A 27,636-nucleotide genomic window follows, 5' to 3' on the forward strand; every position below is an offset into this window, starting at 1 on the left:
TCAATTAAGAGATTGATTAAAAAACAGGAGGCAATGTTCAGTCATCTGACCTCTTGCTCAGTCCTTCCCCTTAAATTATCTCTCTCTCTCTCTCTCTCTCTGTACACACACACACACACACACACACACACACACACACATATTCACACACCTTTTTGCAACTCAGGGCTGAACTCCCAAGAGAAAGCATTTACCCACTAAGTGCAAGAACGGCTTTGTGAAAATCAACAGCACGTGCAGGGGGGCTTATCCGGTCCCACTCCAGACCAACCCCAAAAGCTCCCTCTGGCCCAGTCCTATGAATCAGCTTGATCACACACACACACACACACACACACACACACACACACACAACCCACACTCTCAGAAATACAGAGACAGAGCATTTCAGAGAGATAGAGGCAGCTCCCTCTCCTCTAATCACAGTAGTGTGATGGGAAAGAGAGCTTTCACAGAACAATCTTTTACACGATCTGCAAGGTTTTCTGAGTCTGCCCATTCCCCAGTCAAAGATGCTAGAAACTCCCCAAAACACCCTCTGCTGTCTTCCTTCAGTGAAGACTTGGGTAGAAAAGTACTCCAGAATTGGGAAGCTCTGGCCTCCTTGATTCCGTGTCCCCTCAGTACCTACTAATAGGAGACTGAGAACAGGAAGACAAAGGTTTCCAAGCACTCCTGAACTGCTCTGTAATACAGAAGCAGCAGAAAGCTCACCAGATGTAGCTTTGCTATCGCTTACAACTCTAGGACAAACCCCACTGAATCACAGCATTGCAGCAGGGGATCGGGGGGACGGGGACGGGACGGGGACCTGCGGGAGCCATCTCTCTCTCTCTCTCTCTCTCTCTCTCTCTCTCTCTCTCTCTTTCTTTCTTTCTTTCTTTCTTTCGACAGTTTGCAAGGCAAAGCACAAAAAAACTTGGGGGGGGGGGTGCATACGTCCCATAGGCCAGAATCTTATACAGGCAAGAAAGCACTGTTTCAGACATAGACACTACAGCCAGCTGCCTCTGTATTCCTCTAGCGCTGAAGCCGTCAGTCTAAGTGACATACAATCTTATGAACGCAGAAGCTTCAGCTCCGAGTCTTCAAAAAACGTTCTCAAATCCTAAACCTTTCTGGAAAGAGCAGCACACTGTTGCTTAAAAGAAGAAGAAGTTAGAAGTGGGTAGAGCATATTTTTAGGGTCTATCAGTGGATCTGAGTAATTAGCAGTAGATAAGCAAGGATTCAAACAGCCAGCTTTTTTTAGGACCAGCATCAACAAAAAGCTTTACTCCCCCTTCTAACTTAGGCTGCTGAGATGAAGAAAGTTGGTTGGGGTGAATTAAACTGTATGCGGAGCTGTGTGTAGCAGGACTGTGAGCTCAGTTCTGGTACTGAGAACAAATTCCTGGGCTGTGCCTTAATCCTGCAAGCTTGTCCCTACCCCATTATCTTACACATGGCTCCAGTTGGTAAGCTTTCGGGTTCTTAAATAAAAAATAAGTAGATTCTGCAAGTCTGGAATATACTCTCGTCTTTAAAGTTTAAAGGAGAGTCAGAATAGGTTCGCTTTGACAGGTAAGAAGTTGCCTTGCAGTGCTCGGTGGTCATCCAGCGCACATGTGAATCCTAAAAATAGCTCCCTTGCCTGATGCAGATTTTATATGCATACTGGCCAGAACTCCAGATACTGAACCGCACCCACTAACATCCCAGCATATTTGACGCAGAACGATCCAGAGTGTGCAGCTGCTGATACAAGGGTCCCTTAAGAAACATCTGTTAACTTCCTGGCACCATTATCCAGAATTTCTTGTTTATAACTTTATACCCCCCATTAGGGTGTATAAGAATAGCACAAAACCAGTATTACGAAATGCTAGGGAAGAGCTATAAATATGGACTTCATGGGCTTGTTTCGTTGCTGGAAACCTCATTTTATTATTATCACATGGAGCAATTAATTGCTGTTTTTAATTATGTAATATTTAAATTAAAACTCCTATGATCCTATCGGCTCATGTTTATTGGATATTTGATTTAAAACCTTAGCACATGGTACTATTATTATTTTTAGGAACACCTAGTGTGTGCAATGCTATACCAAATGTAAAGGGGGGGGGGTGGAACTAGTAATGACCAGTACTGCATGGTGGTGGTGGTGGGTTTTTTAATTATTATTATTATAAAAAAGTATGTTTTCTGAATTTCCCAGATATAATCAGAATCTGTGTTGCAGCCCATTCTCTGAAATGAACTTCGGAACTCACCACCTCAAGATGGGAGTGCAGCCTGGATCAGATGCCAAGTCTCACTTAGGACAGTGTGGACAGTGGGTCACTGGGATTAGCCACCAGAGAACAAATTTCAAATCCTCCCCCCCAGCTACCAAAGAGCAAGTCACATTCCCAGCAAAACCAGCCTCACAGGACCGTTTTGAGGACTGATGAGCTGTATTAGAACATGCCCTCGGTTCTCTGGGATAAGCCAGAAAATAAACCCTGGTAACAGATTCAAAGTACAGTGGTGCCTCGCAAGATGAAAAGAATCCGTTCTGTGATTCTCTTCGTTTAGCGGTTTTTTCGTCTTGCGAAGCAAGCCCATTGATGGATTAGCAGATTAGCGCTATTAGCGGCTTTTAGCGGCTTATCGGATCAGCTGATAAGTGGCTTAGCGGCTTAGAAAAAGGGGGGGAAGGAAAAAAAACCAGCAGGAACTCGCAAGACATTTTCGTCTTGCGAAGCAAGCCCATAGAAGATTCGTTTTGCGAAGCACCTCCAAAACGGAAAACTCTTTCGTCTAGCGAGTTTTCCGTCTTGCGAGGCATTCGTCTTGCGGGGCACCACTGTACACCATGGGGCAAAGTGCACAGGCAGCTTCACTTAAAAATAAAAAAATGCATTGTTAGGTATGAAGAGCCTCCTTGAGCACATGCTGACAGGACTCTTGCCACATCTGTTGGGACCACTCTCGTGCTACAAGACAGCTACATCCCCATTTGTATCCATAAGGATAAGAACTGGACATGGAAACCGGCAATACAGCTCCATCAGTAAGGCTTCAAAAAGGACTGCATGGGTTGCCCTGTTACACTACAGTTTAAATATCTGAACACCAACACTCTTTCACAAGACTCACAACTTTAAAACCCTGTCACTTATTTGACATTCCACTTTTGGGGAACAATCTGGGTGCGTTTGGAAATCTCCAGTTTTGGATTTTGGTTCTGATGCATCTCTTAAGAACTTTTAAGATACGGACAGCATTCCCTCTCTGCAACCTTGAGATGATCAGAAGCTTCAAGTAAAAATCGCAGAGGCCGCCCGTAGCTTGAAAGTTACAATGGTCCACTATGTTATAAGGGCCTGAGGGAAAGCCAGTCAATATGTGGCCACAAAGCATCGGAGATAAAGGAAGCTCTGTCGATATAGGAAACTGTGTTTAAGACTTCCCAGAATGAAATGTGCTAAGTATTCTTAGCAAAATAAAACAATCATTATTATTATTATTTTTAAAAAAGAACCCAATGGAAACAGTACAAGAGTGTGCTAGAAAACTGGCTTAAGAACAGGAAAAACACTAGTCATAGCTGGAAACTGGTCAAATCTGGAAAGTCATAAGCATCCCAGAGGCCACTTTTGGGTCTTCATGACAAAAACTCGATTCATTTGCAGATCGTTCAGGTGAGGTGAATAAGGTGACCTTTTGTCACTTGACAAATTAGGAAATGGAATTAGCAAGATACTTGTATTAAAGACACACCTTTGAATCCAAGCAGTGCTGGACATTTAACTCAGGAGACAGCTGTCAAAGCTGTGCTCCTTGCCACATGTTCTAACCTCCCAGAGAGTAGGAATATGAAGCTGGGTTGTATTAGATGAGTGGGTAAGACTGGGAATGCAGCAATTGCAAACACATACAACCCATTCACACCTTCTGCATGAGAAATCAGATCAAATTCTCAGCTTGAACTTAACCAAGGTAGAAGACAGCATGAGCTAAAGGGCAATGGGACTGCTGAGAGCCATACCTAGGAGGAACATGGCGCTTATGAACTGCAAACTATCCAAGCCTTGCCATGGGTTTAACTGACCTGGTGTTGATGGTCTTTCCAGCATATTCAAATGATGGTAGATAAAGGCTTGGCTGTCATGAACCGTGTCCATATCAATCTCTTCTTCCTCCTGAGAGTTTGAGAACTGTGACAATGGAAAAACAAACAAAATTAAGAGTTAGGGAATGCTAAAGGATCTCTCTCTATATATATATATATATCTCGCTTCTGAAGCATGAACCATTTTTACTATAGAAAATAATTTGAAAGAAAATACACATGAATACACCACCACTGTATATTAACAGCCAGATCCTACCCAGGTTGAGGCACCCCTAGTTAGGCAGAATAAAAACCGAAGAGGAGCAGCTTATGGCATTTCTTAAGATGCGATTGCTAAAAAGAACGTAATAGAGAGTGGGCAGCCAGGTGTGGGGTACTCATTCACAACCAGCGGGTTATGGTGGTTCCCCATCACTGTGATGCAGAGAGAACTAGATTACAGTGGTGCCCCGCAAGACGAAAAGAATTCGTTCCGCGAGTCTTTTCGTCTTGCAATTTTTTCGTCTTGCAAAGCACGGTCCGTCGCAACTGCGCCTCTTCAAGCGGCTTTTTAAAAAAAGCGCAAGACGTTTTCGTCTTGCGAAGCATGCCCATACCATAGGGAAATTTGTCTAGCGAAGCAACGCAAAAACGGAAAACCCTTTTGTCTAGCGAGTTTTTCGTCTTGCGAGGCATTCATCTTGCGGGGCACCCCTGTAGCACCAAATGTATTTTTCACTCAATAAGACGCATCTGACCATAAGACGCACCTAGTTTTTAGAGGAGGAAAACAAGAAAAAAAAAATTCTGACCGAAACAGTGGGTGTATGATTTTTGTGGTTCATGCTGTGGCCACAGACGCTTTGTAACCACGTTTTTGCACCACTGCGGCCCCACAAAACAGTGGATGTGTGTTTTTTTGGTGCAGGCTGTAGCCGTGGACATGTTATGTGATCCAATGGTGAATTTGGGGTGACCCAATGCAAAAATCTTGAGGATCCATGTGCTTTTACCCCCCCCTCCCAGGCAGCCTCCTTTATCGCTAGTGTCCCTTATCTCCCTCCTGATCGCTTGCTGATCAGCTAATCAGTGGCTTCGTTTCAACACCCCCTTCCCTCTTTCTCAAAAAAGAAGCACAATCTGCTTTTTGCCCCTCAGCAATTCGGCTCCAGGGACCACGCATTCACTCCATAAGATGCACAGACATTTCCCCTTACTTTTTAGGAGGAAAAAAGTGTGTCTTATGGAGCGAAAAATACGGCACTTTGTTGCTCTGTCCCTTTTGCAAAGCATGTTCCAAAGGTACGGGATTCCTCAACCACAGGGATGGGCTGGCAGTATCAGCAGGTGCTTAAGGGTGGAGCTGACTGGCTACTTCCGCCTTTCTCGCCTTTGCAGGGAGAGTCCCATCACACCATGGAAGACTTTCAGTCACTGTCTCTCCAAGACACTCTTGGGCCCGAGGAAAGCGCAGCGTAATCTCTTCAACTGCCTATAATTCACTCACTCTTATTTTGAGTTTGACTTTACTGTCTTCATTCTTCTCGAGTATCTGGCCTGGTTCTAGCGGGGACCCAAGAGGCGTGTCGGCCTTCCTCTTCAACCCCTGCTGATGAGGTAGGGGAATAACTGCTGCTTCCTTGGCAAGGTGATCATCGTCCTAAAGAAGCAATTTTAAAAACCTGATTTAAAATCTTTACATCCCCCCCCCCCAAAGAAAGATGTTAAAAGCACAGGAACATAAACAGCAATAATTACCGTATTTTCCCGTCTATAAGACGCCCCCATGTATAAGATGCTCCCTATTTTTGGGGACTCAGATTTAAGAAAATGGGGGGGGGGAGATGGCCCAGAGTATAAGATGCCCCCTAATTTTTGGCATTATTTTTTAGGGGGAAAACCTAGTCTTATACACTGAAAAATACGGTATTCTTTTGGGAACCAGAAAAACAAATCATATATTATCCTTCGTCATATCAGCAGCTGGTGTCACTCCTGAGAATACAGCTCTCATTTCTTCTTATCAAATACAGTGAAAAAGGCTGCTGCCCTCCAGACATGCCATATAACCAATATGTTTCGAAACAATGATTTATATTTGTTACAGACCAAGGTTTGGGATATTAGATCCCGGCCTGAGCAAGCATAAGGGTAGGTGGGATTGGGTGGGAGAATATTTTTAATGCTGCATTGTGACTTGAAAGTAGATAGGTTCAGGCTTGAATACCTTTGCACAATCCAACAAGTAGCATAGCCTTTTTTGAGAGGCGAATTTTTCACCTGCCATACATAAACATGTCAGTTTAAAAGGCTACGGCCCCACTCCTTTGGGACAACCTCCATCACTCATCTATGAGGCAAAATTCACCCCACAAGCAGACACCACTGAAATCTGTGTCGCTGGCTGAGATTCCACCCCCCAAAAAAAAATAATATTACATATTGTAGGAGAGACAGGCAAAATTAAACTCTGAGAAATATGAATGAGGAACTGCCTGTGGCTTCATGAATAAGTGGGGATGGGGAGGAGGCATATACTACTTCAAGACAGATTTTCCCAGCAAGTGGAAGCAGATCAGATTTGCAGTACAAGGTCGAGGATAGAAGCATGAGACTAGGCAAGAGAGCAAGGCCTGAAAACTGGTTGCATTGTGTTAAACTCCACTACTGTGAGTCTTGGGGAGGCTGTGAAAGAATAAGGAAATTGCTTACAGTGCTTTGGAAGCCAACTATTTGACCCAGATTGTTTGGATTGTTAGGCGGTTCCGGACCACTTGCCCCTGCCTCAGGAATGATGGTAGGATTCAGCACAGCTTTCTTTTCTTTTAGGTTAAGGACCAGCCCAAGTTCTGGCAGAGGCAAGCAGGAAGGCCTGCTGAGGCCAAACAGCGTGAAGTACAGGTCGACAGCCCCACAGCGCAGCCTCCAGTCGTGGGATGTACCTATGGAGTAAGGAAAAAAGCAACCATCTTTCCACACTGTCTGTGTGCCTTTTGAAGCAGGTTCTACTGCAAACTGTAGGAAATGAAGCAATTCTTCCTGAACCTGCCGGCTGCTTTGCATCAACAGGAGCACAACCCCTAACAGAGACCGATAGGAGATGCCTCATCACTCCGTAATAATAGCATGCATTCTGCTAGCAATTTTCAATCGCCGCCACCACCACCATTTCAGCAAAGGCAAATTAAGTGTATCGTCATGCCTTCCAGTGGACCAACCTGGGATTTAAAAACTAGGTCAACTCCCAAATAAAGGGAATTGCATGGAACAGGATGACATAAATCTATATACACGGGCCTACAACAAAATGCAGCGCTTGTTCCAGCACAGTTAGTATCAGGGGAGAAAAGCCTGCCCTGCTGGAGAAGGATAAGCTTAGAAATATTATTAGCAACAACCTACGCCTTGCCAAATTCTATCCTGAGCCAGCTGCTTGTGTTCCATAGTACAAATAGCCATTTATAATTCTGAAGTTGTTAAATCAAGCTGGACCAAGCAACAGTTTCACCACCTGGCTATTCCACAGCTATTCTACAGAAAACGCAGTGAATTAAGTCGACAGTATGTTTTCCCCCTCCTCAGAAGAAGGGTAATGTTTGCCCCCGAAAAATCCCAAATCATCTTTCTGCAAGAGACAGGCTTTTCTAAAAACACCAGCAGCCAGCACTCATCCTAGGCCATTTTTCCCCCAGTCACCAAGAAAAGAAGATGTTGGACCTTTGCTCTGAACCAGGACAGCTCTTCCGAGCTCCTGACGTTCAGCCTATCCAATGCCAAAGCCTTGTCCCAGATGTTCCCTAAGCTCCCCAAAACTCAAAAACATATTGAATGTCACAAGCTTTAGTTAAAAAACAAAAACCCAGTGCTAGGGAGTTTGCTGGACTGACACCTCTGTAAGTATTTTTATTCCATAGAATGGAGTCTCTTTTATGTATAAGATTGTAACACAATAAGCACAATACGGTACTCTCATTGAAACAAAAAAGCCTAGTTTCTATTGCCTTCTTATTCCATATACAGCACTGGCATTAAGCTTGATGAAAGTTTTAGTTCCTGTACACAGATGACTTTAAAGAGAAACAGTTTTAACAAGTCATAAATGAGTAGAAATCCGAATTATTACACTGGCAACTGAGGACCACACCTCTGGTCCACAACAGCTGATGCCAGGACAACAAATGTATTAATCTTTAAGGTGTCACAAGACAAAATTATGCTTTTCTTGTAGGCAGGCAGAGTTGCAGTGCACACCGTCTCTCTCGGCCTGCCAGGAAGTCCACCATCAACATCCAGCCACTGCCACTAAAGACTCACCAGCAAGCCTCTTCTTCACTTCCTTGAGCCTCCAGTCCCAGTCTCTCTGCACCAGCCTGAAATGCAGCTGTGCTCCCAAAGGGAGCACAAACAGTGAGACTAGCACCAAAGTCCTCAGCTGTCAAGACAGCAAGGCAGGCAGCTGAGGTAGAACTGGGCTGCCCTGGTGCTTACGCTTTCCCTGAACCCAGTTCTACTGTGAGCACAACAACTAAGCCAAACAGGCTGGTTTGCCACACTATCCCCTACGCCACCTCAGGCTGCCCAGAACAACTAACTGGTGTTTTCGTCAGCACGGCAGACAGCCTGCATTTGAACATGCCCATTAGGGCTGGGCGATACCTGGTTTTCAACATTGCAATATATCACTGGCTAAACATCACAATATGCTGATGTGCCATGATGTCTGAAATAAGGATGGAGCTATGTAGAGACTGTATGGGACGCGGGTGGCGCTGTGGGTTAAACCACTGAACCTAGGGCTTGCCAATCAGAAGGTCGGTGGTTCGAATCCCCGCGACAGGGTGAGCTCCTGTTCAGTCCCTGCTCCTGCCAACCAAGCAGTTCGAAAGCACGTCATACTGCAAGTAGATAAATAGATACCACTGCGGTGGGAAGGTAAACGGTGTTTCCGTGCGCTGCTTTGGTTCGCCAGAAGTGGCTTAGTCATGCTGGCTACATGACCCGGAATCTGTACACCGGCTCCCTTGGCCAATAAAGCGAGATGAGCGCCGCAACCCCAGAGTCGTCCGCGACTGGACCTAACGGTGAGGGGTCCCTTTACCTTTATGTAGAGACATTGACTGGCTTCACGGTTTTTCATGAATTGTGTTTTTTGCTGGTGCATGATCTTGTGATTCATTGCCCCCTGCATGAGGCAGGGGAGAGCTGAGCTGGCAAAGTTAACAGGGACTGCAGGAATCCAGAGACACAGCGGGCTGGCTTTATGGCTTTCCCCACATTGTGATTTTTACATAGCATGTGCACACACACACACACACATCATGATTTGTGATATAATGCCAGGTCAAAAATTATGAAACAGACATAATGATATCGACTTCAAACTGGTTTTGGAAAATATATTGATATATCGCCCAGCCCTAATGCCCATAATGCCAAACAAAGGCAATCATATTCTCTCTCTCTCTCTCTCTCACACACACACATTTGAGCTGTTTTAGAACAAATGATGTGGGGGTTTTTTAAGATCTGTTAGGATATATGTTTGTTTTCTCTGTCATAACTGGCTTGCGTTTTTAAAGGGTAGTTAACACAGAAGGACTATAACCCCCAAACGGCCTATAAATAATTTCCTAAATGAAATAAACAAAATAAAATCTCCAGTTGGTAATCAGTTTGCGAGCTTCAATGAAAACCACAAACAATGGTGCTGAGTCTTAACTCACAGATAAACGGAAGGTCGCACAATTTGCCAGTGAACAGCAGCTGCACCCCACAAGCTGATCTGTTTACTGCATGAGTAGCTAAAATGGACAGATTTTGGTCATCTGAAAGCACGTGACTCCAGTAAGTTTACAGAGTAGGCGATTTCCAGAAAGGAAAAAGATGTTTAAGTAGCAAACAAAGCAAAAGGCACATGTCTCAAAGGAAACTGAGCAAATAGGAAAATTACAAGACAAGATTCCCATGGATGCAACTGTCACGAGGGCCCACAGCATATGATACTCAGGGTTGCCTACGGAGATGCAGACCCCTTTGCCCTGATAAGACTTTTCGGAATAGCTGGGAAAACACAATGAAACAAAAGCCCAGCTGTTCATGTCATCCAAACTTGAACAAGTCTTACAGGAGATAAGAAACTAGGGATTCCCCCCCACCCCCACCCCCATTTTATTTCACAAATTATGTCATCACTAAATATACATTGGTTTTTACAGCACCTGGAAAATAACAAAATGTTACTAAAGGGTTAAGTTGTTCATTTGCAAAGGCAGTTTTCTATCTGAAGAAGTGTGCATGCACACAAAAGCTTACACCCAGAACAAGCTTAGTTGGTCTCTAAGGTGCTACTAGACAATTTATTTATTTATTTATTTTGACTGCGTCAGACCAACACGGCTGCCTACCTGAATCTAGAAACTAGCACTGTTATCTTAACTTAAAAACTGATCAGTGAAAATCTGAGCTGCTATTGAAACAAATATTATTTTTTTAAAAAAAATTCAAACTTAAGTATAGTTGAGTATCATCTCTCATTTGAAAAAGGTTTGGAGTTCTCTAGCTTTAGTTTTCTAGAGTCTGGCATTTCACTCTTTCTCTCCAAAAAGCAACAAAAACATTTGTCCTCCTTTATGGAGTTATAGGCATCAGCAAGTTTCAAATCATTAAACCTGAATGGGTGGTTTACTCTAACGAATATTCTTACTGGCACACTGAGATTTTGTAATTGCTCTTTACAGAAAGTAAATTTTGAGTAAAGCGTTCACATGATTTGCACAGAGATTTATGCCGTTAACACCCCCCCCCCCCAAATAAATAAATAGAGAAGGGAACATATCTCCTATTATGACTCCTTTTGTTACCACAAGGTCAATGAGTTAAAGACTAGCTTTGTACACTCAATTCTCTCGAGGAAAAGAAAAGGGAACATGAACTCCCCGGTGGGTAGATGTAAACTGTTTACTTCCTGAGTATGACATCTGGTTAAATCTTTCCAAAAAATTAAGTAAGGCGGATCCCATTCCCCCCCAGGTTGCTTCAGCCCCTTGTGGAGCTGAAAGCTTCCAGGCTCTAAAAATAATATGATGCATAGAGAGCACACAGCCATTAATGTCCCCTAGAAGAATACAAATAAAAGTTTGTATGCAAGCACTGTAAGCAACATGCCAGATTTTGAAGACAGTGCTGGATAAGGCTGATCTGCTAAACGAAAACAGATTAATAGCAATTGGATGTTGATTCTTGGGTAACTTCCCCAGCCCCCCACGAAGGAATAAGCATTGGGTTGGGAACGTCTAGAACCTATAGGAAAAGGCACATGAATATTCTGCTCAATGACTTTCCCCTGCAAAATTCACACAGATTTAAAGAACTAACAAACGTAAGGTTTTTCTGTATGGCCCAATTCAGACATAACAATGAATCACAGTTTGTTATAAGCAGGAGCACTGGTACTGAACATCAGCTACACAAGACAAACTAGCAACCAGGTACTAGGGCAGGTGAGTTTGCGGAGGCTCCTGTTAATGTATCATAGCTGTCAACTTTTCCCTTTACTTGCGAGAAATCCTATTCGGAATAAGGGAATTTCCCTTTAAAAAAGGGAAAAGTTGACAGTTATGAATGTATACAGCATTAGGGTTGATCTAGTCCTGACCAAAACGCAAGCCTGGATGTTAGGGAAATGCTTCAATAAAATGCAAAATACAAAGAATTTCAATTTGCGTGCCTTAATCTGCAATCCAGTGCAATATGTCTTGAAGGCATGCAGGATATAGCAACCATGATCGAAACTACATAGGTTTGGCTTTGGGTAGTGCCTGGATGGAAAACTGCTTGGGAATCATGTATGCTGCCTTGAGAACTATGTAAGAAAGGCAGGGTATAAATGAAGAATAAATCAAACAACCCAGTCTCTAACCAGGGTGACTTATTTTCAAGCAAACATGCATACAGCCAGGCTGATTTGTGTTTTTAATTTTTTAAAAAAATGAGTAGCAAGAATAATAATAAATTATAATAGCAATAATCATATTTAACCTGAATTCATAAGTTTCCAGAGCTGATCCACCAGCGCTTCATTGCACAAAGGAGATTCCATGTTCTTGGTAAATGGAGGGTTCTTTGTCAACATGTTCAATATCTTATGTCTAAAAAAAAGGACAACAGTCAGCTCCTAATCCATATACAATCTGGCTTCCCAGTTATTAGGCTCTGCGTCTTCGCCAATCTTTTTTTGGCTCCATAGTTATACATCAGGATTACAAGGGTTGAACGTAAACTCAAAACATGTTCCCTGGTGCTTGCCTCATCGCAGGAAATCAAGATCAATGACCTTACACAGGATTCTAAAAATGTATCAAACAGCCATTTTTGTGAAAAGGCCTGGGGGCAGTAAAAGTCAGTGGAAAAGAAACCGAGAGGGGGGAAACCTGAAAAGAGGCAGCAGTGTTCAAAGTTGTCACTATCTAGGTCACCAGGGGTACTGACTTGTACTGGCAAAGTCTAACTTAAAGCAAACAGGCAAAAAGTTCAACTACAAATGTATCATTTATAATCTTTGTCCCTCAGCTACAAACAAGAAACCAATTTATATTTTCTTTGGTATCTAAACATAACGAAGCCTGGTTCTACTCTAGATACACTGGGCCCCAGTGTGGATTTTGATTTTATTTTTAAAGAAAGATGTAAAGAAAGATCCTGCATCTATGGCCAAGAATTGAAAAGTACAGTGGTACCTCGGGTTACAGACGCTTCAGGTTACATTTGCTTCAGGTTACAGACTCCACGAACCCAGAAATAGTACCTTGGGTTAAGAACTTTGCTTCAGGATGAGAACAGAAATCGTGCTCCGGCAGCAGGAGGCCCCATTAGCTGAAGTGGTGCTTCAGGTTAAGAACAGTTTCAGGTTAAGAACAGACCTCCGGAACATATTAAGTACTTAACCCAAGGTACCACTGTAGATGCAAGGCCTTCATAAAGAAGTATGAACGACTGCAAGGAAAAGCACAAGACCTTCCCCTTGACCTCTAAGGGCTTTGCCATGAATAGTTCTCATCTCTTAAGGAAGTGGGAGAGTGCTGCCCTCTTGCTTAATAGCCACAGATTACCCTCTGCTCCAGAATGCAACCAGTCTCTTGATTCAGGCAGAAACAAAGTACTGATATTCTGGTGGGAAGGATTGCCATGCTAACCTGTAGCCACTGAGATGTTGTTCCACCACAACTCTCATCAGTGACAGCCAGCACAGCCAATGCTCAGAGATGGTGCAACTCAACTGAAGTGTCGTAAGTGCCTCGTATATTTCCATCATCTGAAGCTGAGGGTCAACTGTTACCTGAAAACCCCATGCATGCTTCTCAGAAGAAAAGCAACATAGCAATAGGCGATTTTAAATCCTTCCCACTAGAATATACAGCACAAGATGGTTTGAAATCTATAACCTAAATGAAACACCTTTCAAGCTGCCAGCAAGGAAGACTAACCTGACATAAGGCACAGGGTCATTCTGGACCATATTGAGCAGCCACTGTAGTTCCTCGTAGCTTCTGTCAACTACGAAGACAAAATGAATCTCTTTTTGAGTAAGATGTTGGAACTGCACCAACTAGAAGTCAGAAGTTATTAGAAAAAATATCGACAAAAATACATAAAAGCCTTTAAGAAATAGAATAGAACTGATGCATTATAATGTGTCACTGTTATAATTTTGGGAAGGTGGGTAGGATGGATGGACTCTACAAATCTTGCTCTTTGTGACACACGAATTCCCATTTTCTCTCAATTCTTCTCTCTTGTATTTGGATGCAGTTGCTTAAACTTCTGGAATTTAACTGTGAAACCTGTTTGGGGTTTTTTCATTTTGGGTGCCACACTGTGGGAGTCCACCCTGTGTATAACAGCTCATTTGGGATTCTGACTATTCCCTCCTAGCAAAGTGCATTTATTCTATATATACTCCCAACACTTTGCCTGTACATCTAAAACATTTCTCATTGCAAATCAATTGCCTACACACAAAACCCTCCTGCTACAAGACGGCATCATACTCAAGAAACTGAGCAATCAAACAAATTTTGCCCAATCCAGACAGCGATGAGGTTGCCTCATTTCCCAGCTCATACTACATTTGTTTTCAAACTAAATTTCATGGCAGTCTTCCATGGAAGCTCATCTGATTCCTCAATGAGAAGATCAGTAATGGCAAACAAGTTTCCTTGAAAAAGAGCTCACAAAGCACTACTTGTCTGTCCCAAATATTCAGAGCTTAGCGAAGTAGCCATGGTCTAGGGTGCACAGGTCTAGATATTAAAGGCCAAATAATTGTTCAGCGCAACAACTTTTCTTTACCTTTTGTATAATCAACCACTGCCTCCAGAGCTGCTATTCGGATATCCACAAAGTGCCCGTATTCCGCATAGGACTTAAAGACAGCAGGATCACTTGGGACGTGCCCGTTCTTCTGTAGTATGCGAATGGCATTCAAGCAACTAGGCACATAGAGAAGGGGGAAGGAAGAAAAAATCTGTTATAAAACCTGCATTCCCAGTCACTGGAAACAGAAACTTACTTTAGCATTATCACAGCAAGTTGTTGATGAATTTCACAAACTCTGAATTACACCAAATTCATGTGAATTCTTTTTTTTTTTTTAAGGTGCCTATTAATTTTTTTACGAAACAGCAACACCAATAAAATATCATTCTTGACTTCCGAAGAGTTCTAAAGAAACCTGAGCTGAAAGGAGAGTCCTAAAGAAACCATTTCCTTTCTTCTGTTGGATATTTCACCCAACACAACATACACTAGTAGAGAATTTCAAACCCGTAAGAGCAGGGGTAGGGAACCTTTTCCAGCACAAGGGCCACATTCCCTTCTCGGCAATGTTCCAGGGGCCATGTGTACCAGTGATGGATGGGGGCAGAAACAAAAGAGAGCGGAGTAAGAAATGTACATGTTAAATGTAAAGGGACCCCTGACCATTAGGTCCAGTCGTGGCTCTGGGGTTGTGGCGCTCATCTCGCTTTATTGGCCGAGGGAGTCGGCGTACAGCCTCCGGGTCATGTGGCCAGCATGACTAAGCCTCTTCTGGCGAACCAGAGCAGCACACGGAAACGCCATTTACCTTCCCGCCGGAGCGGTACCTATTTATCTACTTGCACTTTGAGGTGCTTTCGAACTGCTTGGTTGGCAGGAGCAGGGACCGAGCAACGGGAGCTCACCCCGTCGCGGGGATTCGAACCACCAATCTTCTGATCAGCAAGTCCTAGGCTCTGTGGTTTAACCCACAGCGCCACCCACGTCCCTAATATAAATGTTACCTTTGCACAATAATTTGTTTCTGCGCACACCCCTCTATCCGGGCAAACAAAAGGCATTTTATTAGAGTCAGAGCGAGGATTTCAACATCATGTTCTTCTGATAGTTCCGTCACGCAAGCATTTCTGCTTGCAGACGGAATGATCCTCCTTCTCTTCTCCCTGCATGCTGTTCTGAGGATTCAGAGGGGATTTGGGGGAGTCATGGCAGGGGAAGCCTCGCTGGACTAGCAGGAGCCCTTGCACTAGCTTCTACGAATGCAATGGGTTCAAAAGTGAATCTGGCCCAGAGGGCACACTTCCGACAGACAAAAACGTTTAAGGGACTGTTTGTAAACACTGGCTACAGGTAATGAATCATACGTCTATGGTGTTACAGCAAACCTAACACACCTCACTGTATCATATCTGAATGATACAAGACTGTCTCGGCTTGCTTATTTGTTGTTGCTGGCATCCTTCTGTAATGAGAGACAATGGAGTGCGCCATCGGGGGTAAAGTCAAACCGCTGTGTTAGCGGCACCGAAGTGGCGTCCCTGAGGAGCAAGCCTGGGCAGTGTGTATGGAAGTCCTGAGCTGCTCAGACGACAGGACCTCCCTCTTGGCCTTGCTGATACTTCTCCTAGATGAGCTACCTTCCCAAGCTGATGAGCCCCATCTGCTCCTATTATCTGCATTTTCTTTATAAAAGCCCAATAAGAAGTTATAGAATAAAGGAGGGTACAAAGCAAGGCTGGTGAGTGGCATGGATTGGGTGAGAATCCCGAGGGCCAAGTAGAGAGGCCCAGAGGGACATATTTTGTCTCCAGGCCTGAGTTCCTCCACTCCTGCATAAGACACCAAGATTAGCAGGTAGGTAAGAGGACGCGGGTGGTGCTGTAGGTTAAACCACAGAGCCTAGGACTAGCTGATCAGAATGTCAGCGGTTTGAATCCCTGCCACGGGGTGAGCTCCCGTTGCTCGGTCCCTACTCCAGCCAACCTAGCAGTTCGAAAGCACATCAAAGTGCAAGTAGATAAATAGGTACTGCTCCGGAGGGAAGGTAAGCAGCATTTCCGTGCAGTGCTCTGGTTCGCCAGAAGCAGCTTCACCCGGAAGCTCCCTTGGCCAATAAAGCGAGATGAGTGCCGCAACCCCAGAGATGGCCATGGCAGTACCTAATGGTCAGGGGTCCCTTTACCTTTTAAGAGGACAGTCCAGATACGTTATCAGAAAAATCTAGTCCCTTGCAGCATCCTTCCCAAGTGCATGGCTCCTTGTTTAGGATTCCCCTACTGCTGACCAGCATCAACCCTCTCTGGAGAGCTGTGCACATGAAGAGGCTGAACATGTGCATTGCCTTGAACACAGACATGTGATACGCAAAACACACTTAACTCAGTGTTACGCCATCATAAACAGTAGATTTTATCTTCCCTTTGTTGCATAAGATCAAAAGAAAAAGAGAAAGCTGTGGTTTCAAGTCCTACAAACATTCTGTTTTTAGAAGAGTATTTTCTCTTAAAGCCTTTGCACAATTTACAAAAGGACTTTCTCGGCACCCGTTAAATCTCCCCACTCTCTTTCTCGTGTTTATTGAACACAGTGAGAATATTATGAACAGCTACATTGTGCAAGAACAGTACGAGTGCATCAGGATCAACAGCAAAGTAGGAAGAAGCGAAAAAAAGATGGGAGTGTACTGTGCTTTTAGATTTGTATTTGCAGGGATTAAATACATTTTTTAAAAAACCATACCTGACCGTAATGGTGTGCCTATAGCTGGGAAGTAGCTTTTCCATGTTTAAGAACCTGGTAATTTCCTCAAGAATGAGGCGAACATCAGGATTTAAGTTATCAAGCGTCCGGGCTTCATTGTTCACACTGACGGCAGGAGTTACAGAGTTTGCTAGTGCATCTATCAGCTCTGCACGGTAATAGTTGTCTGAAAACTAAAGCCAAAGACCAAAATACGAGATAACAATCATTACCAAAAAATAAATAAAATTGAGAAGAAGAGCACTGCTCTTTTAGACAAATTCAAGTCTAAAAATGAATGGAAGAGGGTAAAAGTATTCCACGTCACAACATTTAGCTGCAGGTCCTGTTCCTATTACAAGCCATTTTGCCTTAAAGTAGTTCTCTGCACATCAAAAGGGCAGGATCATGGATAGAAAACTGCAATGCTCTGAGACAACTTTTTTTACCTTGTTTTTTCTATTGTCGTTGTACTTGATTAGATCTAAAATGAACGTCAAAACCTCTTTGGGACATAGATTATGGACATCTCTCAGCAAGGCCATTGCGACAGGCATCGTCTGCAAAAAAAGGGACCAAGATTAAACAAGCAACTGCTTTCGTTTAAATATTAAATGAGAATCGACAGCTTTTGCTTTGCCATATGATGTTCTGCAGTCTACCAGTCCGTATTTCCTCCACCCTATAATTCAGGAGGTAGAAGCATGAAAATCAACATAAGAACATGCTAGCTAGCTGTTAATAAAACCCAGTTTGTGAAGTTATCAGGTGCTTTTTAAAGTCATTTGGGCAGGTGGTCATCACGATAGGTCACAGCAATGAACTCCCTTAACTTGTGTGCTATTTACAGATAGGTAGCCGTGTTGGTCTGCCATAGTCAAAATATTTTTATTTTGTGTGCTATTGTAAAGGTGGGATTCCTTTTGTCAGTCCCAAACCTCTCTCTGCCTCATTTCATTAAATGGCCTTCAGCTCTAATAATTTCACAAATAGAATGGATATTGCCTTCTATTCAATATTCTGCACGCATAATTTTATAAGTCTCCCCGCCCCCAATTTCTCCCCTCCTGATTTCTTTAGCTTCTCTTCGTAGGGAAAATACTTTTGTACTTTTTTTCCTTTCATTTTTTTGAGGCGGATGGGACTTAGGACATCTATCTCCAAAAGAGTGCTGCCACTCTTCAAGCGAATACATCCAATACCTACAACTATTTCTCTTTTGCATCCATCACTGTAGACCAGCCTTGAACAAGCTGTAAGAGAAGCTGCTACGTTTAGAAAAAGCTAAATTAGACAGCAAGTGGCCTTTTACCTTCTGCAGAAAGTAGCTCTGGTAGTTCATGAAGTTATTGGTTTTCACAATGTTTGGGCAACTTTTGCAACAGAACATCCGGGTGAAGAGCGACTTCATGGCTGGTGGTCCTGTCCACGTGCTCACCATGAAATTTGCAATCTACATAATTAGGGAGCAAGAGAGAAGCTACATTATTAGCAAGACTGCAAAGTTTGATCTGTTGCCCTCTCCCAAACCCCGACTCCTCTCTTTCTTACTTTCATTTCCAAAGGACTGAGGAGAAGAGAAAGCTGTAGTGAGTGAACAAGATCCGTAACTCTTTAACAGACAGAAACTTTAAATCAGCATTCCCCCCCCCCCAAAAAAACCTTTCCTAACTCTGAGTTGCCTCTTAAGGTGCTTTTGTGGAATCACTGCATTGCAGAAGATACTGAAACCTATCTTAGGACCTGGATTCCCAATGTGGTGCCCACGGGCACCACAATGCCCTCAGACAACCCCATAATACCTACCTAGCTCCCCTGCCCCTTGTCTTTTTTTTAAAAAAATGAACGGGTTTGACGGAGGGCGATTGGGTAGGTGGGGGAGTTATCTAGGGGGGTTTTTTTTGGGGGGGCTATTTTTCTCCGATGTTTTTGGACATATGCAGGTATTTTGCCTGTTTTTGTGTTTGGGGTGGGGGAATGGTTTTGAGCAAGACTTTTATTCTTATTCATGAGACTTTCTTAGATTTCTCAATGGACTCTTAAGTCCCAAAAGGGTTGGGAATCCCTGTCCCAGGACATGCAGTCAATGGTGTGTAGGGTAAAAGCCATGTTTCTGTGCCCTAGAATACAACTAATGCCATCATACAGCTGGGGAGAGCAAGGAAGGGTTTCCAGCAGTGAGTAACAGCTGTCAGGCAGCTTCTTTGCCATTATCATTCTGGTTAATTCAGGAATGCTGATGAGCTCGCAAGGAATCCCGTGGTTCAAACACAGTTTGAAAACCAAAATATACTACCTAAAACCAGACAGTCTCTCACCACCACCGCTTCTATAAATTGGAACTATAGTATATGGAAATGGTTTTTACAGGTCATCTGCAACTAATTATCTTCCCACCATCGCGATCTGGTTTTAATTGTTTTCCTCCCATTTACATTTCAGACAGTCTCCCCCACCCCAGTTACTAAAGCCACATATTCATTCAGTCTCTGCGGAAGACAGTCGTGGAAGTGGCCTGAGCACTACCAGTTATCTCAATTTACCATGCCAATAACCTCAGTGCAGATTTCAAACATGCCTTAGCCGCCCTGGGAGTACGAGACCACCCGAAGAGAAACAGACAATTCTGAACCTTGTCTAGCTTTTAAGATACGGTTGGACAGCTGAAATCAAGTTAACAATCAATATAACACAGGAAAGTTTGCCCAGCTTCCCCAGTGCAAAAGCCTATTTTGCTCTAGCTAGCTTTCTCATCAGTTTTTGATACAATGAACCATGGTATCCTCCTGGACCGTCTATAGGAGATGGGTTTCAAGGGTTCTATAGGGGTTACGTCTAATCTCCGGGGATGGTTCCAGAAAGTAGCGTTGGAGCACTGCTTCTCAGTCCCCTTTGAGCTACAAAATGCCACAGAGCACTATACTGTCTCCAATGCATTTAATATCTACACAAAACCATTAGGAGCGGTCATTCAGGGGATATAGAGCAAGGTTTCATCAGCATGCTAATGATACCCAGTTCTATTTCTCTACAAGATCTGACTTGGGAATGGCTGAGAAGACCCTGGATGCAGTAGTAAGCTGGATGAAGACTAATGAATTGAGTATGAATCCTGGCAAGATGGAGGCTCTGTGAGACAGTGGATCTGACAACTAAGGAGGTCAGCAGATTGTTAAGCTTGAAGTGAAAATTTCACCACTCCCCTAGATTTCTAAGGCGCCAGAAGAGATTCAAAGAAAAACCTAACATACACTTTGGCTGTCTTTTAAAATGTTAGAACAGCAAACTTCCTTTAGGCCTCAGGATTAATGCAAAAATAAAACTGTTGGTTCAAATGTCTCGTCCACGGGAAACGTTTTTCTCGTTTCCTTTTACAGACAAAAACCTATGTTGCTTTGTTTTGACATCAGTCACTTAAAAGCACTTGATAAATATTTCCATAAGGCTGGACGCCAAACCAGTTTAGGAGACGTGGTGAAGTTTTAACCCTTATTCAACTGTGTGAAAATAAGTAAAAGAGCCTGATATTTGGCAAAACCACTTAAAACTAGAAAAGACACATTCACCAAACTTCATAGAAATTGCACCCATTTAGCCTGCCGCCGCCCGCCCCCCTTGACAGTGAACATCAAGCTATATAAGGCTGAAACCTGAAACATCTGCCACTCTATTCAATATGGCAATTCAACACCTGGTCAGATCAAGGCAGGGGGAACCACTGTGGGGTCACACAGTTTCACAAACATGGGGAAGGAATTGCTACACAGGTAAATAAATATAGGAACTCAAGCCCATGGGAGGAGCTAGAGCTTTTTTTGGATAAGGTAAGTCCTCTTTGCTATAGAGTTTTCAAGTAACCAGAGGTGGAAAACTGTACATGCATTTTTCTCCTATTCTTCAAGTTTAGATTCTCTTCGAGCTGCCCAATTTACATGTTGCAAATGCTGCTGTGCAGATTTCCAGCAATGACAAACCTAGACAGCATTTTAAAAAGCAGAGACATCACCTTGCCGACAAAGGTCCATATAGTTAAAGCTATGGTTTTCCCAGTAGTGATCGCCGAAGAATTGATGCTTTTGAATTCTGGTGCTGGAGGAGACTCTTGAGAGTCCCGTGGACTGCAAGAAGATCAAACCTATCCATTCTGAAGGAAATCAGCCCTGAGTGCTCACTGGAAGGACAGATCGTGAAGCTGAGGCTTTGGCCACCTCATGAGAAGAGAAGACTCCCTGGAAAAGAACCTGATGTTGGGAAAGATGGAGGGCACAAGGAGAAGGGGATGACAGAGGATGAGATGGTTGGACAGTGTTCTCGAAGCTACCAGCATGAGTTTGACCAAACTGCAGGAGGCAGTGGAAGACAGGAGTGCCTGGCGTGCTCTGGTCCATGGGGTCACGAAGAGTCGGACATGACTAAACAACAACAACACATTTCCAGAACCTTTGATTGCATCTGTCCAAATTATCTCATGAAGTTTGTCTGGCATGGCCCATTCCTACCTTTGCAAGGCAGAAGCATGCCATTATCCTCACTCGGTAGAAGCACTGCTCTTGTTCAAGTATATCAGTCAGCGCAAGTCGTGAAGCTGGAGTAGGGAACTTCTGGAGGGCCAAAATGGATTCTTCCTGTGCAACCACATCTCTCTCGTATCGGAGCTGGTACTGCCACATGAAGTCAGCCTGTTCGAATTCTACCTTCCTCAGTACAGACATATCTGGGTCTATTCTGATCCAGAGTAAGGGAGAATCAGCACTGAAAGAGAGGACCAGATTTTGTACCAGCACTTAAAATACAGCAAATGTGTGCAGACATTTTAACATGGGACTGTGAAAACATGGCACCTTAAAAAGAAACCGGACTCTTGTTTACTTCTTTTTGCACAAAACCAACAGTTCTCGGTTAATACTGTCTGAACAATCATGCAGCTGCTGACAAACTGATAATATCAATCTGAACAAGCTTGATGACAGCTTTGCACTTCATAAATTTCTCAGTGGAAGGGGCTTCAGCGTAGAAACAATGAACAACAGCCATCTCTGCAATTAAATCTTTCCCTGGTTTCCTTGCCTCCACTTCCAATTGCTGCACTTCAAGAACTTGCCCTACCTTCCCCTGCATGTTCAGCACTGTAATAAAGAGACTGGGGCTCATATGGACAGTGTAGGAAGAAAGGCAGCATCTCCTAACAGAGCAGATACGTGAAACTAAGCTTCTGCATTCACAATGCTGCTGTTGGGACTGCGGCCAGTATGCTTCTGTGTGGCTGGGACAATCCTATATAAGAGCTTCAGGGAAAGCAACAGCCACACGTTACTTTTCAAAATTAACTTACTCCATGGCAGAAAGATCCATGTCAACTTCCTCCCCATTCATCAGAGGAATCTTTTTCTTCTTATTTCTGCATTTCAAAAAAAAAGAAGGTGTCTATTAAAATAATTTTCTCTTTTTCTTATTCTGCAAAAATGTATTAAATGATGTTTAAATACAAGCAAGTTAACAAGGTCACAAAGTAAATCCTCGATGATGATATTATGAATACCTTCATTTAATCATATGAACTGTCTCCAAATATTTTGCCCATCCCCATTTCAGAGGTTTATCCTTTTCCCAAGCTTCATACTTTCTACGCCCTGGAGACAGAAGGCATAATAATGCATCCTGAAAACCCCTTTATTTGGGAGGGGGAATAATACTTAGCTGTTTATATTGTTCAATCACCAAGGGAAATCTATCACTAGAGTGGTTGAACAGTAGCAGAATGGTGGATTATTACAACACACCTTTATCCCTGAAGTAAGGATTCAAGGTCATATTAGTGACTATGGGTTGTATCCAACTCTGTTGCTTGGATCACAAAGCAGATTTCCACTCGCACACTGAAGCTTCCCCTCCTCTCCTCCACAGACCCCTGCATATCCTGCAAATCTACTCCGGAGAGTTTGGGAGGGGGGTTGCTCTGGAGCAGCCTTTGGGGGTACACAGGCAAAGGAAGGAAGTCCCATGCTGCACTGGATACAACAGTCAGATCTTCTTACAAATATGATTCCTGCGTTAAAACAGTGGCCACAACAACACTAATCACCCCCAACCTGTCGGTGCAATTTTAGAAGCCACGATCCACATGGGAAGGAACCCACACAGCATTACCTATTTCTGGAGAATGAAACTGGCACTGGGAGGAGCCAGAGGGTGGGGACCCCCCCCCCGGTGGCTTGTTAGTTGTACAAGTGACAATAAAGTATTTCAATTCAATTTGGGCAGGTGTAGCACAGTAGCGGGACAGGGTGGCGCTGTGGGTTAAACCACAGAGCCTAGGGCTTGCCAATCAGAAGGTTTGCGGTTCGAATCCCTGTGATGGGGTGACCTCCGGTTGCTCGGTCCCTGCTCCTGCCAACCTAGCAGTTCGAAAGACGTCAAAGTGCAAGTAGATAAATAGGTACCGCTCCGGCGGGAAGGTAAACGCCGTTTCCGTGCGCTGCATTGGTTCACCAGAAGCGGCTTAGTCATGCTGGCCACATGACCTGGAAGCTGTACACCGGCTCCCTCGGCCAATAAAGCGAGATGAGCGCCGCAACCCCAGAGTCAGCCACGACTGGATCTAATGGTCAGGGGTCCCTTTACCTTTACCTAGCACAGTAGCAGCTACCATACTGCTGACGTTAACAAGAGGAGTAAGCCAGAGAATACGAAAAACAAGAAAGCAGTAGTTATTTCAGGTGTATGTTTCACAAGGAAAGCCTACAAATAGCCTAAAAACCTACCGTCTGCTTTTCGAGTGGCAAGGTATGTCGTGTTTAAGGCTGTTTTCTTCTATCTGAAGCGTGTGGTTGAAAGATCCATCCAGCTCTTGCACCGTCACTTTCAAAGGGCCCTTAGAGGGAAAATGTATTATATTACCAGAACAAATGTTTAAAATGGCTGACAGTAGCAATGATTTAACCTGAAGGAACATCTCCACTCCCATCGTTCAGCCCAGTCACTGTGGTCCAGCCTCTACAATTCTATGATTCTATGAAAGTAGGTTTCTAGATCTCAAAGAGTATGTTTGCCATCTCATTTTAAAATGTATTTCTGTAGTGAACAATAGGAAACGACGAAGTCAGGAGTTCACTGAATATTGTGTCTAAATGCCAGTTGATTCAAAGTTTACTTTAGATGAACACTGCAAATGAGTAAGTTAAAAGCATCACTATAATTTATATTGATTCAAAATAATCTAATAATAAACATGATGCCCAGCTACAGAAATTACATGCAAATTTCTGTATCCAAAGTAACCAGAGGCAACTATCTTTCTACCAGATAAGGTTCAGAGCTCCAAGCAAGTTGCCCACCAAAGGTTGACAGTATAAATATGTACAGTAAAATGTAAAAGTCACAGAAAATATGTAGCAATTTTGACAAATTTCAGGAAAAAGAGAAAAACAAACTCACCACATATTTCTGTGTCCCAGGAGATGTATAGTCTTGCTTTATTTCTAACTCTAATACATTTCGTTTTCTATTAAATGCAAAGCTGCCATAAAACTTTACCACACCACTCTGATCTCTGTGAGACTGAATAGGATAATAACAGATAGGTTTACAAATATGCAAAAACTAAATTCCTCAAATTTACAGAATTGCAACAGCACATCCAAAACAACCACAACTGTCTTGCTTCAATCAGGCTTGTGACGGAAATTCTGATGGACTGTGTCCATAATTTGCAATTTGATGTATAACATAAATGCAGATTTTGAAAATACTGCACAATTCCTTCAATTCCGACCCTAATGGAGATCATTCAACTTCTGAGCTTTCCCTCCCTTTATGCATTTCGAAGCTCATAGCTTGCTGCTCTTGCATGAAAGCTGAGATTAAGTCTCACGACTTGGTCATATTGGGAGCTGCGCATATGGGAATGCTGAATTCCACCCCGTGTCACATACAACGATACACAGCGGGATCCATTCAGAGTCAGGTGAGTCATCACAAATTAGGGATGGGAAAGCATGTGTGGAACTGGTCCTTACTATCCTCCTCCAGACTTTCACTACAGCCCTAATCCGTGTGTTCAAAATAACACATAGAAGCCAGGGAAAGGAAGTGGATGTGTGCGTGCCTGCTCCACTCCAACTTTCCCACACTCAGCAGAAAGTTGTGAAAGGGACTCATTTCATAAAATGTATGAATTGCTTGACTGGTTAAGCACATTTGGCTGAACACACAAGGTTCCCTGCAACCAGGAACCCTGTATTATCAGAGTAAAGGCTTATAGCACAATCTACACACAAAAAATGCTTACAAGCCCCTTTCAAACCTACGTGCTGAACATGAGAGCGTGTCTGCTCTCCCTTCCCCACCTGAACCCCTGACCCATTCTTGTATTTTGAAGAAATTCCATGGCGTTTTCATTAATTAGGGTTTTATGTCTCTCGCCAGGACTTTTATTTAAAGCATTTGGTCTAACACAAAAAGAAGAGGGCATTTTAGTAGCAAAAGAGAGGTTTTGTGAAAGTCAAATAATGAACGTTTGGAAGCAAAAGCTTTGCTTTGATTAGCAAAGCCTTCAGTGTATCCTAACTCCTAAAAGGGAATGATGAATCCATACTACTGAACTGCTTATTTGTGTCTGCGTATTTACTACAAAAGACTCCCTTTTCCAGGGTGCCTCTGTCCACCATACAGGACTTTGTGGAAACTTGGAAACTGACTTCAGGATGCACAATTCTCCTTGTGAAAAAAATCTACTACCATATATAAAGTATGTGAGAATGAAATCCACAGTTCTGAATGTGCCCCTATAGAAATACCAGACACTGATTGCATTTGTTTCTGTGAACTTCACTCCGTATAACTCTATTTTGCCTTTATCAAGGTGGACTGAAATATTATTGAAAGCACCAGATCAGTATTGCCAGGCAGCTTTGCAACTGCCAACTGAGTTCTGCACCAGCCAATCTCTCTGCTATTCATTTGGGTGATTTAAACGACTTGTACATAGACCCAAGTGTTTTGGTGCCAGGGTGAAATTTTTGGAATTCACTTATAAGAATGCACCAGACTGTGGCATTTTCCATATCTGCCTTAAGAATGTTTTTGAAAATCCTCTGGATCCTTGCTGTGTAGCTTGGCTCTGTGGTTTGTCTTTCAGAACAGCGCACACTGGTACGAAATGCGGCATTTCTCCTCCGACAGTAGCATCTTGAAAACTAAACAATCAGCCACAACAAGATGCAATTCAAAAGGAACAACAGCAATCTGAGCTAAATCTTAAACTCCACTATTTGAAACTCTCTAGACAAATTCAGGGTGCTTCTTATGTCCCGGTGTATTCATTTAACGGGCCAAAGAACAGCTATTTTTCATCTCCTTTGTTACGAAAAAGGATACACCCATTGCTTTATTAACGGTTGAATGTCTTTGCCAGAGACATTGGAGATGGATTTCAAAAATCCAGATGTGGAAACCAGCATCTGACTCCACATATGAGACTGGAACTTCTGAGATGAGGCAGTGCTCGCCAGGCTCAAGAGCTTGTTGAAAACCTACGGTGAAATTAGCCTCGGTTAGCAATCAAAACAGGCCCAGTGATCATAAACTTTAAAGAAATATCAGTGATGGTAATATCATAGGTACAGTTCATTGGAAACAAAATCAGATAGGACCCGAGGTGATTCAGACATTAAGTTCAAACTGTGCACTGCTAGATGGGCTAGAGGATTTCAAACCACATCTCTACCAAAGGGGATGGTCGCATTTCCTGCAACTATTTTGAAATGAAGACGCGACACAAAAGATGAGGGGTTTTTTTTGCAAGCAGATGTGGTGCCTTGTTGGATAAACCCATGTCCCATGTTATACAGCACCCTACTTTCCACAGCGGGTGGGACGCGGGTGGCGATGTGGGTAAAACCTCAGTGCCTAGGACTTGCTGATCGTAAGGTCGGTGGTTTGAATCCCCACGGCGGGGTGAGCTCCCGCCATTCGGTCCCAGCTCCTGCCCACCTAGCAGTTCAAAAGCACCCCTAAGTGCAAGTAGATAAATAGGTACCGCTTTATAGCGGGAAGGTAAACGGCGTTTCTGTGTGCGGCACTGGTGCTGGCTCGCCAGTTGCAGCTTCGTCACGCTGGCCACGTGACCCGGAAGTGTCTTTGGATAGTGCCGGCTCCCGGCCTCTTGAGCGAGATGAGCGTGCAACCCTAGAGTCGGTCACGACTGGCCCGTACGGGCAGGGGTACCTTTACCTTTTACTTTCCACAGCAGCCAGCCAATGCCTCTCGAAGTTGGAAAGAATACCATAAGTTGGTGGCCTCTTCTGATGGGACCTGTGGCCCTCCAGATGTTGTGAGTTCGAATCTCTTAAGCCTCAGCCAGTATGGCCAATGGTCAGGGATTATGAGAGATGAAGCCCAGCAGCCTCCAAAGGGTCACAAGATCTTCAGCTCTGTCTTATTGCATTTACTAGCACTGTCTCTATACTGGAAATCACATTTAGCTGTGAAGGTTCATAACTTTT

The 27,636-nt window shown here is 43.5% G+C and overlaps 1 protein-coding gene across 1 annotated transcript in view; it reads right to left on the reverse strand.

Annotated features, from left to right (window-relative positions):
* Positions 1-27,636, reverse strand: part of TAF2 (TATA-box binding protein associated factor 2) — a 64,416-nt gene that overhangs the window by 9,989 nt on the left and 26,791 nt on the right. Inside the window, exons 12-25 of the mRNA XM_081204373.1 lie at positions 26,510-26,664; positions 24,569-24,683; positions 23,896-24,005; positions 22,467-22,532; positions 21,634-21,886; positions 18,447-18,587; positions 17,584-17,694; positions 17,135-17,328; positions 14,429-14,568; positions 13,564-13,633; positions 12,119-12,228; positions 6,794-7,023; positions 5,589-5,741; positions 4,079-4,184 (exon numbers count right to left, since the gene is read on the reverse strand). Coding sequence (XP_081060499.1) covers positions 4,079-4,184; positions 5,589-5,741; positions 6,794-7,023; positions 12,119-12,228; positions 13,564-13,633; positions 14,429-14,568; positions 17,135-17,328; positions 17,584-17,694; positions 18,447-18,587; positions 21,634-21,886; positions 22,467-22,532; positions 23,896-24,005; positions 24,569-24,683; positions 26,510-26,664 — 1,954 coding nt within the window. The remainder of the gene's footprint in view (positions 1-4,078; positions 4,185-5,588; positions 5,742-6,793; positions 7,024-12,118; positions 12,229-13,563; positions 13,634-14,428; positions 14,569-17,134; positions 17,329-17,583; positions 17,695-18,446; positions 18,588-21,633; positions 21,887-22,466; positions 22,533-23,895; positions 24,006-24,568; positions 24,684-26,509; positions 26,665-27,636) is intronic.

The sequence above is a fragment of the Podarcis bocagei genome (assembly GCF_964188305.1).
Source record: "Podarcis bocagei genome assembly, chromosome: 8".
NCBI lineage: Eukaryota > Metazoa > Chordata > Lepidosauria > Squamata > Lacertidae > Podarcis > Podarcis bocagei.